Source organism: Lynx rufus, unplaced genomic scaffold, assembly GCF_022079265.1.
Source record: "Lynx rufus isolate CCGP_SWC_20201006 ecotype Redwood Valley unplaced genomic scaffold, mLynRuf1.p SCAF_26, whole genome shotgun sequence".
Taxonomy (NCBI): Eukaryota; Metazoa; Chordata; class Mammalia; order Carnivora; family Felidae; genus Lynx; species Lynx rufus.
In genome coordinates, this window is record NW_025814841.1 from 15131982 (window position 1) to 15152089 (window position 20108).

Below are 20108 nucleotides of genomic sequence, written 5' to 3' on the forward strand. Positions count from 1 at the left end.
ATTAACATGTTCATGAAACAATTAGCAAAAAATAACAACAGATATATAATTAAATGGTACCCTATGAAATGGCAATTACAGAAATGTGGACAAAAAAGACAATCAGGAAAGAAGGAAAGGTTAGTAAATACATCTTAACAATAATAATCATGATTATGATTTAATGGCAGGTCTTTACATATTATCGTTAAACTTCACAAAATGAGTCTCTACCTTGGATCTATTTTGCAGCCAATAATATTAAGGTTCAATAAAGAGCGATGGCCATCCATAGTCCTTACTGCTAGATAGTGGAAGGATTTAAGCCTAAGCTTGACCAGTTCCTGAGTTTTTTCCACACTGCAACATTGCTTTTCTGGAATTGGGTGGACTTTGACAGCTAGAAAACTCTACTAGGCAGAGGAGAGGGGCGAGGCTCTTCAGGCAAAGTGCACAGCATGAGATAGGGGGAGGCAGGAATCTATCCCTTCTCAATGAGCTCATAACATATATTAGAGACGGTGCTGGGTCTGGAATCCATGGAAAGCAAGACAGTCATGACTTCTGCCTTCGTGTCGTTTAGACTGGGGAGGGCAGCATCAATCAAATAAACATGGAACAAGCATAAAATTGTAGTTTATGTAAGTGCTTTGGAAAAGAGATACACGCCGCAAGGAGAAAGCAGAATGAGAAATGTAACCTAATAAGAAAGGTCAGGGAAGGTTTTCAAGAGGCGTATAGATATGTATACGATTATTTAAATATGGAAAAAGATAGAAGACCACAGTCTCAGTGGTAGAGATTGGTCATGTGGGGTAAGATAGGAGCGGATAGTAGGAAAGGAGAAGAAATAGAAGAAAACAGCTTTCTATGATTAGAACAGAATGCACACAGTAGAAGAATGGTGACCAAATGCTATTGGTAGTTAAGTCAAGGTGGTGAAATTTTGGGTATTTTTATGCTCTTTCTTATGATTTCTGTATTATTTGAATTCTTTTTTTACAGTAAGTATGTGGTATTTATATAATTATTATAGGGCAAAATATCTTCCTTAAGAGATTGCTCTTGACAAAATTCATTTCAAAAGGAAGCAATCACTTTCAGGTTATTTGTAATCTATACTTATTTCAAAGATTCTGAAACCTGGGAACATCATAGAGAAAAAAATTGCAAGTACTCCACCAAAGTGACCATTTTGAGAACAATGCAGCTGTAAAAGGGAGAAAGCTTGCATTTAGGTAGGGGTAGTGACCATAAAGAGAGTTAGATGGATTCATAAGATGAATGAGCTGGTGGGGGGGGGGGGAAGAAGACAGAACTGGTTGGTGCATTGGTGGATGAGGAAGAGAGGAAACCATCCAAGAAGTAAGCTTCGTGTATTTTTAAAAGATTAGGGTTAACACTTTACTGATCTGATTTCGTCCATTTGGTGGATATTGGTGACGTCAGAAAGAATACTGCATTTATATGAATAAAAAATTCATTTAGATTCCTCAGGAATCAACTTTTATTTCGAGTAGTAATCGATTTTTACTTTGCCATCAGCAACTGTGTTATGGCTGATGTGAAGTGAATTGAGTAAAAATCAAAAGAGAATTCACATTCTTTATTGGGAGGAGGAGATGACAACCAGAAAAGAGTTCTCTAGATAAGGTTAAAACATAAGATGATCTGAAACAGCTTGAAAGCAGAAGCCTTTAACACGAATGATTAAAGGAAACAGTAAAACTCCGTGAGTGGTCTGAAGAACAATGGAGAAAATGAGGCAAATGTAAAGTGATGGAGTGGAGGGTGGTAACGAACTAAGTCCAAAAGTAGGAGATGAATTCCACATATAACGGCAGGGTGGAGGGAGGGAAAATGTGCAAGGAATAGAAATAATGTCCACAAAGAAAAAGAATAACACCTCTACATTGTGGTGACTCCCACACTGTAAAAATCCTACATAATGATTATAAAAAGGGAAGAGATTAAGGCAGCAATTAAGGCAATTACCCCTATACTGTACATCCAAATATACTCTACTGCTAGAGAATGAAGCACCTCTTTATCAAAAGGAAAATACCTGAAAGCGATTTTTTAAATTGGCTTTGGGATATTTTGATTTCTTTCTTTCCTTTTTTTTTTTTTTAATTTGAGAGAGAGAGAGAGAGCAAGGGAGAGGGGCAGAAGGGGGGGGAGAGAGAGAGCATCTTAAGCAGACCCCATGCTCAGCATGGAGCCCGACATGGGTCTCAATTTCAGGACTGTGAGATCATGACCTGAGCTGAAATCAAGAGTCAGAAGCCTAACCAAATGAGCCCCCAAGCGCCCCTGGAATATTTTGATTTCTGGTAGGACACAATAAGTAGTGGAAAATCTGAAAATTTACTGAAGTGGCATGACAATGAGCTGGAGTTTGGTTTTTAGTTACCCCTGAGATAATCCTAGGCTCTTTCAAAATGTATGTGTGTAAACTTGGGCGAGTTACTCAACTTTCTATATCTGATTCCTGAACTGTGGGTTGTAAACAGTAATAATACCTTTTTATGCGTTTTTTGTGAAGATTAAATAAGATGATGTAAGTGCCTGGCACATAGACAATAACTGTAACTTTTTTATTCCATTAAAAATTAAATATTTTTTTAGAAATTATATATGAACTGCCCTGACACAAAATTTAGCTTGTCTACCGTCTTGGTCAGAGAAAACGGAAACCAATTTCTTGTAGAAATTATAACTAAAGAGAACCCATTTCCACATCACGTGAAGAAAAATCTCCTTAAAATCCTCTCCTTTATAAATCCCCTAAACTATGCTAATCTTCTTAATTATAAAGTAGATTTGTTGAGTCCTCACTTTTCCTCCAGGAAAGAATCCTCAGCTCAATCAACACTGCAGATTGTGGAATGGCCTGATTTGGGAGAAAGTGTTGGCAGTGTTGAGGAAATGCCTTCAGAGGAAAGTAAACAATTTTAAAAGGAACTCACAGGAAACAGCCTGTCTTTTTCTCCTCATATCCTTATGAGCTAGAGATGCTCAAAGAAAGTAAATAGGTTTCAGAGATGATTGAAGTGAAAGGCACATCTGAAAAACAGGTGAATAATAAGTACATTTGATGGCCACAGGTAGGTGCTAATGGCCAAATGGAACCAATAACTGGAAAGATAGGTCTAGTAAGATTGTAAGACTTCAGTTTTTGGTCCCTGATAATGAGGCACAAAGTGTGCCTCTAAAGAATATAGTCAGAAAACGTTTCTTTTAGCCATGTTCATAGCTCCGATTTTTAAATTCTTAAGAAGTAAGGACAACACAATATGTGAGAACTGGTGGATAACTATGGAGAAGGACTAAAGGAATAAAGAACAGGTGTCACCCACAAAGTCCGCCTAAGTTTTGGAAGTCCCTGAAGAGACAGAGGAGTTGGCAGGACCACAAGGAGTGAAGACACGGCATTGCATGTGTGATTCTAGTAATATTCTAGAGTCTGGGAACACAGGGACACTGGGGGGAGAGACGTCAAATGGTCAGGAAGGGAGCAGATGTAGGCAACTAGAACCCTGGACCAGCACGCTTGTTAACAGACCTCTCCCTGGCTTCATTCCTTTCCATTGTAGAGAGCTTCAGATTTCCCTGAATGACCCCACACTCAGTAGAAACTCTCTGGAGTTCAAACTGCGCCCAGCCTCTCGTCCTTTTAGGGAAGTGGATTATATTCCTCCAAAATATGAGAGGGGAGAGGAAAGTCTTTGGGACTGAGTAGGCAGGTGATCTACAAGTTCTGCCTGCCCAGCACTATTCTGAAAATACCGTCCCAATTCTCTTCCACATCGTGTTTTCCCGGAAACAATGGTTATTTTTCAGGGATGTGCACGAGACCCAAGTCAAGCTAACATAGTTCAAGATCAGAATTTTGCTGGGACTACTGGGAAAGGATAGCAACCTCTGAGAGTTTGCCAAGCTGGTGGCAATATGAACCTAGAGCTTCTAGTCTCTTCTTGACATCTCAGCAAGAGGATCTGTTCAAAAGAACAGCCAACACAGAGAAAAGAAGAGGTGGGAATTGATGGAAGACTGATTGCTCGCACCACTGTTGGGAGTACTAGCTCCAGCACACATAAGGCCCATCTCTGGACTTTTCAGCTACAGGAGTCGGATGATTATTTTTCAGGTCAGCTTAATTTATGTTTCTGTCACTCACAACCGGTGAAGTCCTGCCTCCTATATTCTCTTCTGCCCAGTGTGACTTCAGCCAAAGTAGAGCTTAGGAGAAGTTGAGGAAAATCCGTAAAGAATATTCTTCTCTCCCTTCTTAGCATCACAGTTCCTCTGACTCCATGACTCATTTGGCATATAAGCATTCTAAACTAAAATCATCGGCCATAGCTAACAGATAACTCCTGCCTCTCTCTGGGAAACAGCATACATCTGCTGGCCTTTCTCTGTTTATGCCAGGGAGGTTACTGAATGCCTCGACAGAGGTCAGCCCACAGCCTAGGTCTTACAGCTAAGTCTTGATCATGGAGCCAAGGAAATGCTCTGTGTTCTGTGCTAGTTTGTTCTCTGGCCAGTTTGGGCCTTGTTGGAATACCTGGAACACTCTCTGGCCAGAGCTCCTTTGCCCAGTCTATATTGCTAAAACTCAACTCTGGACACCCAGTCTGCCCACTCTGTCTTACCCATTATACTCTGGAATTTGATTTTCTCTTCACTCTCTTGACATCTTGACATATGGCTACACCACTTTTGCTCTTTTCTGATTTCTTTCCTGTACTTGCTTAGCTTAGCACCTGCGATTGTGATCTCCCCCATTCTCCAGGCACTTAGGTCTGGGTGCTGCTTTCTGAGTCTTCAGTTCCAGTAAAGATGGGACTGGTTATTTTAACAGGAAGATCTCTCTTGCCCACTATGGAAATGCTGGGAACTTTCCAGTCATAGTGCAGTACAAGCTGTGCCACATACTCTGCAGACCAACCCACTGCTTATTCCTTGGGTGCTGACACTGCCTTCTTTTCCTTGTGCCCACAATATGTGTCTACTTAAGCATGTGATGAATAACTCAAGGGAGAAAGTGGCTGCATCAACCAACTCATCAAGTTAGCATTTTGCTGTCACGCACAAATACAAGATGAACAACCTTCTGTTTCAGAAGGAACCAAATTCCACCATCTGGAACAAACCCTTTGATATCATTGCTCTCCAATTATTATGGGATTTTATCTCATCATTGGTGCATAAAACTGTCTTCAAATATTAGAAAGACTTGTCATAACATCTTTGTATTCTGCATGTCCCCAAGGAACAAAACTAAGAAAAATAAGTGAAGTTGAGAGAGAAATTTTCAGTTTCGTTTAGGAAAGAGCTTTTTAAGCTTTCAGAGCTAGCTCAAGATGGACTATGCTCTTTTAGTAGGTGGTGATATTTCTGTCACTTTGGTGTGCTTCAGTGATTTAACAAGTATTGGGTGAAATCCCAGTAATTGGCACTGAAAAAATCATCTTAGCCTGGAACGAGGAATACTCGACCTGAAGCCGGCAGTTGTCCATTTCTAGTTAAACCCGCCCCCCAACCCCCATCTGCAGGCCCTGGGAAGCTTTTCTGTGTGTTCACTCTCTGACCTAAGAGCAAAACTCCCATCTGGTCTACCATTTGGCCTATCTTAACAATCTGGAACTCCAAAGTGCAGTACTCTGAAAGAATCATTTTTGGTCTCTAGGGGATCTTTCCCCCGCCTGTGCTATGGTTAACACCACAGGGAATTATGTTAATTTATTCATGCGTTCCTCTGACTGAAAAATGTAGACAAGCTGGCTTTCTGATGAGTAAGAGCACTTCTGATGAACCATGGAAGTTTCCTCTTGACCTAATGATCTTCCTTCTATCTATTTCTGTTCTCTGATATGGTGGTTTCAATTTTTAAATTATCAAAGCTGTAGATTTAGCTTTTGCTAATATTGTCTTTTGCCAAACTTAAATATTATGGGTTTATGTATTCTTTACTAGATACTTTACTAGTAACTTTTGCAAATTTGAGAAAAATGTGTGTCCAAAACCTTTTAATGGAGCCGGAAAAGATGTAATAAGGCTAATTAAAATGAGAGATTAACAATTCTTTTTCTTTTTTAGAAGAGGAAAAAAGATTAGGCATATTTGACCCAGAAAGAAGACAGTTAAAATGAGGGTTGACAAAAGTCTGTGAAATCATGAAAGGCTTAATAAGGTGTCTATAACATTCTTCAGAATGTTTTGGAATATTGGATTGTGTGCACTTTGCTTAAAGTTTGAGAAAGTTAAAAATTTCAACAATATTTTACCCTGTTGACAAAAACTTACATTTTGACCTTCTTTTTCTTTGCTATGCCATATATCCCAAGGATCATGCATAGGAAAAGCTGGATTTGTGTTCTACACTCAACGACACTACTCAAGAAAAAAACTCACGAAAATTTTCTAAATATCCAAACATAATGGAAAATATCAATGTTAAAATTAATTTTTGGATAAAGGTGATGGAAATTTAGACTTCTGATGTCTTCAAATTTTTCCTACTGTCATTCAGGTTCTTTTCATTTCTAGTCTCTGCTCTGAGTGAAATCTTCAGGACGTGTAGATTAGTGGCAATTGCTGGCAAATCATTCATTATTAAAATTCTAATCAAACAATTAGCATGATTCATGGAACTCTCATTAGAATGAGACTGTACCGAATTTTGAGCTTAGGCTTGCAACTGTGCAGGCCGGAAAAGTGACCAGAGCTCCCTAAACACTTTAACATAAAGGGATGTGTGGTTGACGGTTTCATTTTGAAATACACTAAAAAAGAAATTCTCTGTGATTCAGAACTATAGATATTTACAATCTTGGTAATATCCACGTATAGAAATCTTTGCAGTATCTCAAATGTGTAAGTTCTTAGGAGACCGTGTGTCTTCGGGTTTGTTTTTGTATTTGTTTACAGTCTCCTTGTATTGGGGGAGGAAATCTGACTGAAAAGACCCAAACGGCCGCAGGGCACACTTAAAGCTGCAGTGGAATCCGCGAAACATAATTTCTCGAATGAACATACTGATTTTTTAAAGTAAGAGAGCAAAGAAATGAATGGACAAGAGGAAGAGAAAAAAAAACAGGAAGCTTAATTTGTAAATTAAGATTGCTCCCTAAATGTATGTGGAGAGGGCCATATATATATTTTGAACTTGTCCAAACCTTTTGTAATCAGTGCACAGCTGTATGTGTGTGTTTTGTTCACTGAAAAGCTACCTATAAACACATGGTATCTGAGAATCTCTAGGTTTACCTGATAGGTTTTTTATGTCCTTTTACAAGGAATAATGTACTTATTTTTGATATTTAAAATATCTTAATGATGTGGTACTACAGGCACTGTTACAATGACATTTCTAAGTAATATCCGCTGTTCATGATCGAGCAATGTTTTAGGAGCACAATATTTTGAGACTGTTCTTCATGAGAAAAAAAGGGGAGAATTCAGTAGCAAGACATGTTCTCAATATTTTCCTTCCTTATTTCCAAATATTTTCAGAGTGGACACGGCACTTTTAAAACACGGCAAATATAGGGGCACCCGGGTGGCTCAGTCGGTTGAGTGTCTGACTTCGGCCCAGGTCGTGATCCTGTGCGTTGTGGGTTCAGGCCCCGCATCGGGCTCTGTGCTGACAGCTCAGAGCCTGGAGCCTCCTTCAGATTCTGTGTCTCCCTCTCTCTCTGCCTCTCCCCCACTCTATCTCCCCCAAATAAATAAACATTAAAAAATTTATTTAAAACACGACAAATATAATATTTATAGCAAAGAGAAAAGTTTCCAGAGATGGCAGAAATGAGTGGAGGTAATACTGTGTTAGCATATACTTTTGCAAGAAAGAGAATCTTACTCAAATAAGCTCAAGAAAATGCAGTATATTAAGTGGATCGTGATTTAATAGACTCCAAGATGAAGTTAAACCACCAGACATCAGGAGGGGCAGGAACCAGGCACTGCTAGGGGCCTTAGCAGCAGATGTTCATTGTATCTGAATCTGATGGTTCACCATAAACATGAGACAGTGAGTCTGAATGACATTGTCTAGCCTATGTATAAATTGGCTCCTTCAGGCCAAGCTGTACCCTTGATCAAATTAGGATGGTTGGTGATGCTGAGCATACAAGAACATATTTTATTAGAAGTCATGTGGAAGGGGAAAAAAATATGGCATATAGTACAATCACTAAAATAATTGAATCTTGGATCATGCAAAGACAAAATTATCACTCGCTTGAAATATAGCTCTAAAATTTCTGTGTCAATGTTTGAATCAATCTCCTTAAAAGATCAAAGCCTGACACTGACATTCTTTTTTTTTTTTTTTAAGGAATTTCATGAATACAATTCTGAAGTCTCTAACATATTTTAGCTCCAGATTAGGTTGACCAGCATTATCAGAAAGCAGTTACCAGAAAACACTTAAGTGTTTTTACTAATGCATCTATGAAAGCAACTGGTGGTAATAATTACTCCTTTGGACTTACTGTATAAATCATTGCATATAATTCTTTAGCAATTAATGTAATCTTAAGGCTATGCCAAGTAATTTCAACTAATAAATATATAAATAAAATAGCAAAATCAGGCCAATAAGGTTTACTGAAAACTTTAGTTTTCATCAATATGAATAAATGTGTTTTGAAAAACCTCTGCGACACCTAAGATTGCTATTATGACTCGCAATAATTGTTCCAAACCTGGATATTGTTAAAACTTTAATAGCAAGTATAATGAGGAATAAGTAATCAACATACATAATGGAGTATTAGCATCTTAACCTCCAACATCTGAGCCATAAAGGGAGCCTCTGCTCTTTCTTTCACTCAGGTATTAGTTCTGAGAATGGTTCACATGGCTTCCTTCCTTCCATGCATAAACATTATTCCCTAGCAGCAATATAAGAATTGGGCTAACATTCGTGACCTTTCTCCACCTTCACCCCCACCCCCCCAACTTAGCTCTGTCCTTCAGGAGAACCACAATAACCTACAAAGATGTTGCTCCCTGGCTTAAGTACTTTAAGGGCATTTCCTGGCCTGTAGTTTAAACTTGAAGCACTTTTGCATCTCAGAGTGCACACCCCTTCTTGCCTGGCCCATTCCTCCCTTTCCAGATTTTTCTCCTCCCACTCTCAGCCTTACAATTGATGATGCCGATAACATAAATACTTATTACTCCCATCCACCTTATACTTTCAGATCCTTTCTTATGCTTTTTCCTCTAGTTGGAATATTTCCTCATTCCATTCTTTACCTAATTAGTTTCTGCTCTCCCATAAAGACTCAGCCCCTGGCTACCTAATCCTAGGAACATTCCTAGAGTTTATCAAACTAGGCTAAAATTCCCCGCCCCACTGTGTTATCCCACAGTGTCCTATATATGCCTCAGTCACAGTGGCTATGATATCATAAAAATGACTTGTTAGTGGGTCTATTGTTTCACAAACCATAAGCGGGTTCCATGTTATACCAACCCACACCCACTAGGGACTTAGATTTGTTGAACAGAATGAAACTTCTGACACAGTTATCAGCTAATGAAGCTGTTTCATAGGGAATTTGAAATTCCAACAGAAGAAACTTACAGACTGAGTATTTAAAAAATTTTCCACTGCTTGAGGAAAGTGAATTTAATCTTTTAATTTTTCTTATTAGTTCTCCACAGAAAAGAGTCTATGCCTCGATGTTGCCCAAGAGCATTTTCTTGGCAAGCTGGCTCACTGCCTGGAACCATCTCGACACTTTGCCTAAAGCAAGACAGTGATTGTTCAAATAGGAAACACACTGATGGGTCTCCAGGCATGGCTGAAATGACGCATCTTCCACATTAGAATTCTGTAATCACGACTGTTACAAATAATGTGATTTGGATCAATTACCTGAATCAAACAGCACGTTTCTGTTGTTCTATATCCTAAATCCCTCATTAGTATAGTAAGAATATAAATAGAAGCTTTATAAATGCTATACTAATGAAAAGGAAGGACCTACATATGTAAGATAAATAAAATAGATCACTGTATACATTGATTATTCAGCAAAAAATTCTGTGTTCTCTATTACCTGCATGACTCAGGTAATAGTGGTTTGGAGTTAAGCACATCTGAATTGTCCAGAAAATCACTGCAGTTCCACATTTCACTAAGCTAATATAAGAATGGCCTCAGAACAAGTTTTAGATGAAGCGAACTGAGATGAAACTAGAAAGAAGGTAAAATTCTACTTTCTTATTAATGACACACTTAGAATTATCTCTAATCTTTGCTTTTGTTTTATATTCTGTACACTCTAAAGCTACTTTAATTGGGCTCCCTACAGAAGATCACTGTTTTGCAATTCAGTGCTCAGTTTTTCAGAGTATTTCCATTACTAAAGAGGGGGTATCTCAAAAGTAAACACACAGAGGGGTGTCTGGGTGGCTTAGTCGGTTAAGCAACCAACTCTTGATTTCCGTGAAGGTCACTATCTTGATCTCACCCTTCGGTTCCTGGTTGGTTCTTCAGACCCAGACTACATCCAGCTAGCTGTGTGCTGACAGCTCAGAGGAGGCTTGAGATTCTCTGTCTCTTTCTGCCCCTCCCCTGGGCATGTGTGCACTCGTGTGTGCACTCACGCAAGTGCACTCTCTATCTCCCTCTCAAAATAAATAAACTTCAAAACAGAGTCAACATACAGAAGTAAACATTACAAAATGTGCCCTTTACATATTTCCTTACTCTCTCCTGCATCAGTACATACTTGTTCACACCTTCTCTACATCACTTACAGAATCCAATGATAAAAAGTTCCTTACTTGGTATTATGTGTATCAATGGTATGGAAAAGCTCATGTAATTCTTCTCCACTCAGAACACCATCTGCAAAATACGCTTTGAATTCTTCAAAGGACAATTTTCCATCATCTGAAATGGTAAGAACACACAGAAGATAAGCAAATCATTTCAACTTTGTATATCGTTTTGTCTTTTAATTTTAAAATCTTGGCTCAAATGCTTATGCCGGTTTATTTGTGCATGTACACACATTTATTTAAAAAGAAGGAGGGGCGCCTGGGTGGCTCAGTTGGTTGAGTATCTGACTTTGGCTTAGGTCATGATCTCATGGTTTGGGAGTTCGAGCCCCACGTTTGGGCTCGGTGCTGACAGCTCAGAGCCTGGAGCCGGTTTCAGATTCTGTGTCTCCCTCTCTCTCTGCCTCTTCCCTACTCACAATCTGCCTCTCTCTGTCTCTCAAAAATGAATAAATGTCAAAAAGAACTTTAAAAAATAAAAAAGAAAGAATAATTGAAGGTGTTAAAAAGAAAAATAATTTAATACATTTTTATAGTACATGGACTTCAGACATTTACTCCCTGATGAAATAAGTCTTCATGGTTTTAAGTATGTTTGGGTTCATTTATTTTTACATTTAACAAACAATTTAACTAAATATACCAAAAATATATCCGCACAACCAAATAAAAGCCTAATACAGAGTCAATTATTCAGATGTTTTGTCTTCATCTATAGGACCTAGCAGGTTACAGAATAAACAGATGTTTAATAAGTGAATACTGATTATTTAAAAAAAATTTTTTTTAATGTTTTATTTATTTTTGAGACAGAGAGAGACAGAGCATGAACAGGGGAGGGGCAGAGAGAGAGGGAGACACAGAATCGGAAGCAGGCTCCAGGCTCCGAGCCATCAGCCCAGAGCCCGACGCGGGGCTCGAACTCATGGACCGCGAGATCGTGACCCGAGCTGAAGTCGGACGCTTAACCGACTGAGCCGCCCAGGCGCCCCAAGTGAATACTCATTAAATAATCATGTAGATTTCAGAATTGTTATTGCAATCCAACAAACTGTGTTCATTCCTTTATGATTCAAACAAATGAACACGTTTAAACACAAACACATTTTACTTATTGTGGGATACAAAAGTAAATGACAATCAAATCAGGGAGTCTAATAAAAAGAGATAAGAGGCGTAGGCATAAGCGTAAATATGTTACACAGTAAAACACAGTAAGTGCAACAAGAGATACACTTTGGAATGTATGGGAGTCGGGGCAATACAAGATCTTTCATTTGGGGGCACGAGCAGTGTCAGTAACTTTTGCACGTGACTTTCAATAACAGGTAAATCTGGATAAGCAGAGATGGAAGAAACACATTAATAACAGATGAAAGTAAAAGATCTCTACATGATACAGCAGCACAGAATGTAAGGGAGTGAATGGACATGAGCGAAAAGGAAAGCATCCTTCCTTCTGTGCAAGAAGCTGGTTTGCTAGTTATTTCAGGAAGCTGCCAGATGACTTACGTGATGGAAGGATCCTCTCCCTTTACAAAGAGACAGCAGCGGACTAAGGAGGAGGAACTCAGGGTCACAAAACTCCTGCCGTGTGGTCCTACCAACACTATACTGAACAAAGTGGAGTTTGTCTTTGAGAAAAAGATGATAAGATTTAGTAGGATTGGACCTTCAAGACCCGCTGAGCTCATTTTTTCCTCTAAAGATGGCCCACAGACCATTTTAATTCAGTTAAAATGTGGATTCCTGGGCCCTACTAGAGAATCCGAATCTCAGAGAGGGCATGGAGGGGTGAGGCAGTGAAGGAATCAGGATTTTTCGTGACCTGTAAGACTCTTCCCCACAGTAACGCTTAAAATAAAGGACACAACAGACTTCATCACTGAATGACCTTCTTTCTCAGATCCACTTTCAAAAATCCTTATTTGCAAAATATAAATTTAAAGACCCTTGAGAGTTTTAAAATTGCGTATCATTTTACTGTTTAACCTAATAAGTGAATTAAACCAATCTTCTGGTTAATTCTTGGCGATAGCTAACTGGGCAGAAATAGCACGAGAGGTCACAAAAAACCTGACCTGCATAATTCAGAGAATGAGTTCCTCACTCCTAGAGGCCCGCTGGACCAGCCTACCTCAGTCTAGCTCAGTCATTCAAACACTGAAGCAATCCATCGTAAGATAAAGTTGAATCCACGAGGCTCATCAATTTTATATTTTGTATTGTATTGTCCACTTTTGTATTTATGCTTTTGGATGGGCTGTTTTAGTGTCATTGTCTCAAATGACTATTTTAAACTTTGGTTCCATGTAACCTGATGTACATTCCACACTAGATGGTAGAATAGTATCTCTACTGTGTATCTCCTTATTTTGACAAAAAATATGTCACCAGGTTGGGGAACTGGACACAAACCACATCTAGGTATATGTGAAAGAAAGGCAAGAAAGGTAAGAAAGGGGAAGGAGGGAAGGAAGGAAGGAAGGAAGGAAGGAAGGAAGGAAGGAAGGACAGAAGGACGGACGGAAGGAAAGAAGGATGGAAGGAAGAAGGAAGGAACGAAGGAAGGAAGGAAGGAAGGAAGGACAGAAGGAAGGAAGGACAGAAGGAAGGAAGGAAGGAAGGACGGAAGGACGGAAGGAAGGAAGGGGGAGGGAGGGAGAAAGACAGAAACCAACCCACTATTTCCAACTCTACCATGGAAATTTGTAACAAATTTAATACATACATATTCATAGTGGAATATGTTTTCCTTGGTGAGTATTTGATGGTTCTCAGGTGGACTGAACCAGGCTATTAGAAAACTTAAGCTGCCTGAGCACCCTATGGACAGGGTAAGCCTCTATAATACTGCTTTATAATCACCATAAGTAGGGAAGTTCCAGTGATAATGTAAACACTATCAAATGAAAGCACTGAACAACAAGTGCTCTGATGATTCTATGAGGGCTAAAAATCTTTTTGCTTTGTAATTCTTATTAGAAAAAATATTATAAGAAAAAGCAGTCACTCAATTATAGTCCTGACTTGAAGGATGGAAACTATATTTTGAAAGCCAGTTTTTACCACGTTCAAGACTCCTGGAAGTCTTAAATTCAGGCTGCCATACTTTTAAATAAGGAATTGTAAAGAGTTACTTTGGAATATTTGTAGACTAATGCCTTAATGTCAGACAATAGTATTACAGTTTTTTTTAAAGTTTATTTGAGAGAGAGAGAGAGAGAGAGAGAGCAGAGGAGGGGCAGAGAGAGGGAGAGAGAAAGAATCCCAAGCAGGCTCCATGCCATCAGCACAGAGCCCTATGCGGGGCTCGAACCCCTGAACCATGAGATCATGACCTGAGCTGAAACCAAGAGTCGGATGCTTAACAACTGAGCCACCGAGGTGCCCCTACATTATTTTTTTGAAGGAAAAGGAGACAAAATACCCCTGTCTAGTGTGTTCTGCATTAACCAAACAATTTTAATATTTTATTAAAATATTTGTTTTCATCTTCAATTTTCCTGTTTTTAAATTTTTTTTAATGTTTATTTATTTTTGAGACAGAGACAGAGCATGAACGGGGGAGGGGCAGAGAGAGAGAGGGAGACACAGAATCGGAAGCAGGCTCCAGGCTCTGAGCCATCAGCCCAGAGCCCGACGCGGGGCTCAAACTCATGGACCGGACCGTGAGATCGTGACCTGAGCTGAAGTCGGACGCTTAACCAACTGAGCCACCCAGGCGCCCCCCTGCTCTTTTCTTTTGAAATGGAACACAATTAAACTTTGATTTATACTGGTTTGGCTCACAGACTAGCCAAATCTTGTGATATCTGATATACTATGATAATAAATCTTTTAAGATTTACCACCAAAGGGTACAGGTTTTTCAGCTTTTTCTATTTGAATTGCATGCTTTGCCTGAGTTTGTCCTGAGCACAGCTGGCCCCTCTCTGTTTTATTTTTAAAGTATTCTGGTCTTGGGGTGCCTGGGTGGCTTGGTTGAGTGGTTCAACTCTTGATTTTAGCTTAGGTCATGATGCCAGGGTCGTGGGATCAAGCTCCACTTCAGGCTCTGTGCTGACTGTAAAGACTGCTTAAGATTCTCTCTCCTCTCTCTCTCTCTCTCCTCTCTCTCTCTCTCTCTTCCCCCCTTCCCCCTCTCCCTCTGCCTGTCCCACACCCTCTCCCCCATCCCCTACTCACACATTCTTTTTTTCTCTAAAATAATAAATTTTTAAAAAATGAAGTATTCTGGTCTTATACTCTACATTCCATTGATTTTTGAGATGGAGGTAGCAGAGTGCAATTGCTTACAGCAGTCTTAGAACAAAGAAACTCTTGAGTTTTTAACACAGATTTGGCATTTACTAGTATAGCACTTCCATCCATTCTCTCATGAGTTTTTTACTTAGACCCTACTATGTTCCCACACTGTTTTATGCTAAGAATATAGGTAGGCAAGCCCTTAAGGATTTTGTAATTATAATGGATGTTGTAGCAAATAAACAGCCAAATACCACATGATAAGGGCAATTCTAGGGGACACAGGATGATGGGGGACCATGTAGAAAAGAAAGCTAACCCAGATGTAAGTGTACAGGGAAGGCTTCCCAAACTGTATGACATTTCAGCTGAGATACAAATGAAAAATAGGGGTTAAGGGGGAAATATCTGTAAAGGGGAAGAGTATTCCAGGTAGAGGAAATGCCAACTACAAAGCTAGGAGGCAAGAAACAATATAGGTTGGGACCTGAAAAGAAAAAATCAGATCTAATGTACAACAACATGACTACAGTTAATGATACTGTATTGCATACTTGAAATTTTCTAAGACTGCAGATGTTGAGAGTTTTTACCATAAAAAAAGAGTAATTATGTGAGGTGATGAGTATGTTAAGTAGCTTTATTGTACCGAATATTTCACAACACATATGTATATCGAATTATCAAGTTGTATACTTTAAACACATATAATCTTAAATTGTCAACTATGCATCAATAAAGCTTGGAGAAAAGACAACATACTGAGTGGGAAGATGGAGAAGCCAGAGAGTGAGACACAGAGAGTCAGTATCATGAAAAACCACAAAAACCACGGCAATGATATCTGAATTTACCCCAAGAGGAGCCACTGTCTTATTAGAAACTTTGATGTGGTTACCAGTGGGTAGAATGGAGTGGAGAGGTGTGCCATCAGATGAGAAGACACAGTAGAGGTCACTGCAGTAGTTAGAGTAAGAATCAATGGTGATGTAAACTTCAGTAGAGACAGTAAGGACGCAAGGTAAGCAGCCAGATTAGTAATTTGTTTCAGAACTAGAATCAACAGCAACTGGTGATCAGTTAGAGGTGATAGATAAGAGGGTACAATAAATCAAAAATGATACCCTTCCAGCACGGAGTAATCAGATGGTTGATATCTCCATTCATTGCCAACGCAAAAAGCATGGGGTAGAGTGCTCTTTGGCCTATTGAAACTAGATGTACCTGTGGAATAAGGAGAGGCATCCAGCAAGCAGGAGTGTCATATGGGTATAGAAAAGGAGAAGGAGATAGGGCGCCTGGGTGGCTCAGTCAGTTAAGCATCCAACTTCAGTTCAGGTCGTGATCTCATGCTACGTGGGTTCGAGCCCCAGATGGGGCTCTATGCTGACAGCTCAGAGCCTGGAGCCTGCTTCGGATTCTGTGTCTCCCTCTCTCTCTGCCCCTCCCCTGCTCATACTCTGTCTCTCTCTCAGAAATAAACATTAAAAATTAAAAAAAAAAAAGAAAAAAGGAGAAGGAGAGAGAGAGAGAGAGAGGAAGATGAAGAGATACTTGGGAATTATCAATACATACTAATTGAGGTCCTAGAAGTGAGTTCATGCTCCCAAGGAAAATGCTTACAGGGAGAAAGAAGAGGACCCAGAACAGAATTTGGAAATGCCAACTAAATCTTTTAAGTTTCAGATTTTATAAATGCTTGGCGACTGCAAGGATCAAGAGGCTATAGAGAAAACACTTAGCACAGTACCTAGCACATAGTTAAGAGTTCAACAACGGTAGATACAATTTTTGGACGGATTTACGTGTTTGGTTTCGCTAAGCCAAGACCATTATGTATTATTAATTCTCATTTTGTTCTCTTTCTTGAAAAGTATTTATTGAGAACACACAGAATAATGGGTATTTGATATGTTTATTTAAAAATAGAAATTTTAGGGGCGTCTGGGTGGCTCAGTCGGTTAAGCGCCCGACTTCGGCTCAGGTCATGATCTCGCAGTCTGTGGGTTCGAGCCCCGTGTCAGGCTCTGTGCTGACAGCTTGGAGCCTGGAGCCTGTTTCAGATGCTGTGTCTCCCTCTTTCTCTGACCCTCCACTGTTCATGCTCTCTCTCTCTCTGTCTCAAAAATAAATAAACATTAACAAAAAATTAAAAATAAATAAATAAAAATAAAAATAGAAATTTTCATTTATGTTCTTACGTAATAAGTTTTTATATATCCTAGAGCTGGTGCTTCTTTGAAAAAAAAAGAGTCTCTTTAAACACTCATTTAATTTTGCCTTCAAGTTTTTTTCTTTCACAAATATGCCAACAACTAGAGCATTGATCTCAGCATTTCCCGCCCCTGCCACTATCACAATTTTAATCTAGTTTTTGTGATCATTTAAATGGTTATTCTCTCAAAACACTGGATTTTCTCTCATGTGTTTCTTTAACATTTTTGAACTTTAAATATTGTAGTTTATCAAGATTAAAACACCAAAACGTCTTCAAAAATGACAGCAGCATCCTTGTACAAAATGAACCCCTGGAAAGCATTACTGAGTTCAGCACACAAAGAATAGCATATACTTCACATACACATGCAGATTTTTAGAGGCAGAAATAAAAAATATCAACCTTGTTTCTAAAATGATGTACTTAAATTGTAAATTAAGAAAAAATTAATGCTAATATTTGATTAAATATAACAGATTAAACACTTTCTATTAAATGTACATATCACTTTATACATTGCTTTAATATTATTGTGCATTAACTTCCTTATCTCTACATAGCCCCCACCTGTCAAACTTATTATAAATGTGATTTAAAACAAGTTACTGACAATATATACATGGAAATGAAATAGAAACTCTGCTGATTTCAGCTCCGATACGTCAAGACCTTAGCCATTATCGCTTCCGACCTTAGAACAGCAAAAATCTGAACAGACTGAAAATCACTGACTTTTCTCGGACTCATCAGAGAACTGAGGTCGCAGGGCAAACCATTCTCCAAAATCTGAGAAACAGGCAAAACCAGAGAATCCCGGCCAAGATCTGCTTACCCGGAGCAGAAGAGACTGGAGCCCTAAACTGACAGGAACACTTACATGGTCATTTTGATGGCTGCTGGAGGCTGGGTACAGACTAGCATAGGAGGGGGAAACTGCTTCAGTCATTAGGGAGCTTCCGCACTTTCGTGGGTTTTACCCCCAGGAACCCTACCAGGTTCTCATAGTGAGGAGACAAAAAAAAAAAAAAAAAAGAACAACTTGTAGCTCTGGAAGAGGGAAGAGCAAGGGGAATCATGAAATATACCCAGAGTGCTCTTCATGACAATGTCTACTCTTCAGGGGCAAAGGTTTTTACCAGAACCCTGTCCCATTTGGGGGAAAGGACATTTCTCTCACTGCAGACCCCTCTAGGCTTCATATCAAATATGCTTAAGGGAAGCTAAGAAACACTTGTGAAGGTCAGAGCCCAGAAACACAGACCCAATAAAAGACTGAGATTTAATCATAAGAATATAGAACACATCTGCTCCTCCATTCCTTACCATCAAGTGAACATGGATCCCCTATAAATACAGAGGACTACAGGAGAAAGAGCTGGAAGACTCAGCTTCCTTTTCAGGAGGAGGATTTAAGGAAGCTCAAGTAAATGGGGGAGACAAAAAGACGAGAAATTTGAAGACTTTAGCAATCAGAGCAAACATTAAACACTGCCCAACTCCTAGCCAGCCAGATTAACATAATTTCTCAAGCTAGAAACCTATTAATTTCATTTCCTATTACCTGATAGGTCACGATTGGCTTTCACAAAAATATTATCAGGAATGCTAACATGCAAGAAAAAGCACAGTCTGAATATACGAAGCAAGCATCAGAACCAGACCAGATCTGATACAGATGTTGGAACTGTCAAACAAGAAATTCTAAATAACTATGATTTATAGGTTAAGGGGTCTAATGGAGAAAAAGAGAAGAGATGGGTAATGTAAACAGAGAGGTGGGAACTCTAAGGAAAAAAAAATTCAAGAGATCAAAAACACAGAAATGAAGAATTCCTCTGATGGGCTCATCAGTGAACTTGATATAGCTGAGAAAAGAATCAGTTTGAAAAAAAAACAAAACCTCAACAGAACATCTAAGCACTCTGAGAAATTTCAAAAGGTGTTACATACATGCAACTGGTGAAGAAGAAAAGGGAGGACAGAGCAGAAGAAATATCTGAAATAATAAGAATAATGGCTAAGAACTTTCCAAAGTTAATGACAGAAACCAAACTACAGATCCAAGAAGCTCAGAAAGCACCAAATAGGATAAATTCTTGCGTTGACATCCCCCCACTCTGACCTAAGCAATTCTATACCTAGGCATATCATATTCAAACTACAGAATGCCAGGGGCGCCTGGGTGGCTTGGTCGGTTAGGCGTCCGACTTCGGCTCAGGTCATGATCTCACGGTCCATGAGTTTGAGCCCCGTGTCGGGCTCTGTGCTGATAGCTCAGAGCCTGGAGCCTGTTTCAGATTCTGTGTCTCCCTCTCTCTCTGCTCCTCCCCTGTTCGTGCTCTGTCTCTCTCTATCTCAAAAATAAATAAATGTTAAAAAAAAAAAAAACTACAGAGTGCCAAAGACAAAGAGGAAATTTAGAAAAAGAAAGAAAAAGAATTAAGCTACAATCTATATAAAGACCAAGAATACAAATTAAAATTACAGTGGACTTCTCATCAGAAAACATGTAAGCAAAAAGTGTGGAGTGAAATATTTAAAGTGTTGAAAGAAAAGCCCCGTAATATAGAATTTTATATCCAGTGAAATTATTGTTCAAAAACAAAGGCAAAAATTGAGACCTTCTCGGATGAACAAAACTGAAGAAATTCATTGCCAGTGGAACTTCTCTGTGAGAAGTGTTAAAAGAAGTTCTTAGGGAGAAGGAAAGTGATACAGATCAGAAACTCAGATCCACATAAAGAATAGTGTCAGAGAAGGAATAAATGGAAATAAAATATTTTGGTGTTTTTTTTATTCTGAGTTAATCTAAGAGATAACTCTATAAAGTAATAATACTAACAACATGTTGGTA

General features: G+C 39.0%; 1 protein-coding gene across 1 annotated transcript in view; it reads right to left on the minus strand.

Annotated features, from left to right (window-relative positions):
- NECAB1 (N-terminal EF-hand calcium binding protein 1) overlaps nucleotides 1-20108 on the minus strand; it is a 191792-nt gene that overhangs the window by 143905 nt on the left and 27779 nt on the right. Inside the window, exon 3 of the mRNA XM_047088996.1 lies at nucleotides 10792-10900. Within this exon, the coding sequence (XP_046944952.1) occupies nucleotides 10792-10900 (109 nt within the window). The remainder of the gene's footprint in view (nucleotides 1-10791; nucleotides 10901-20108) is intronic.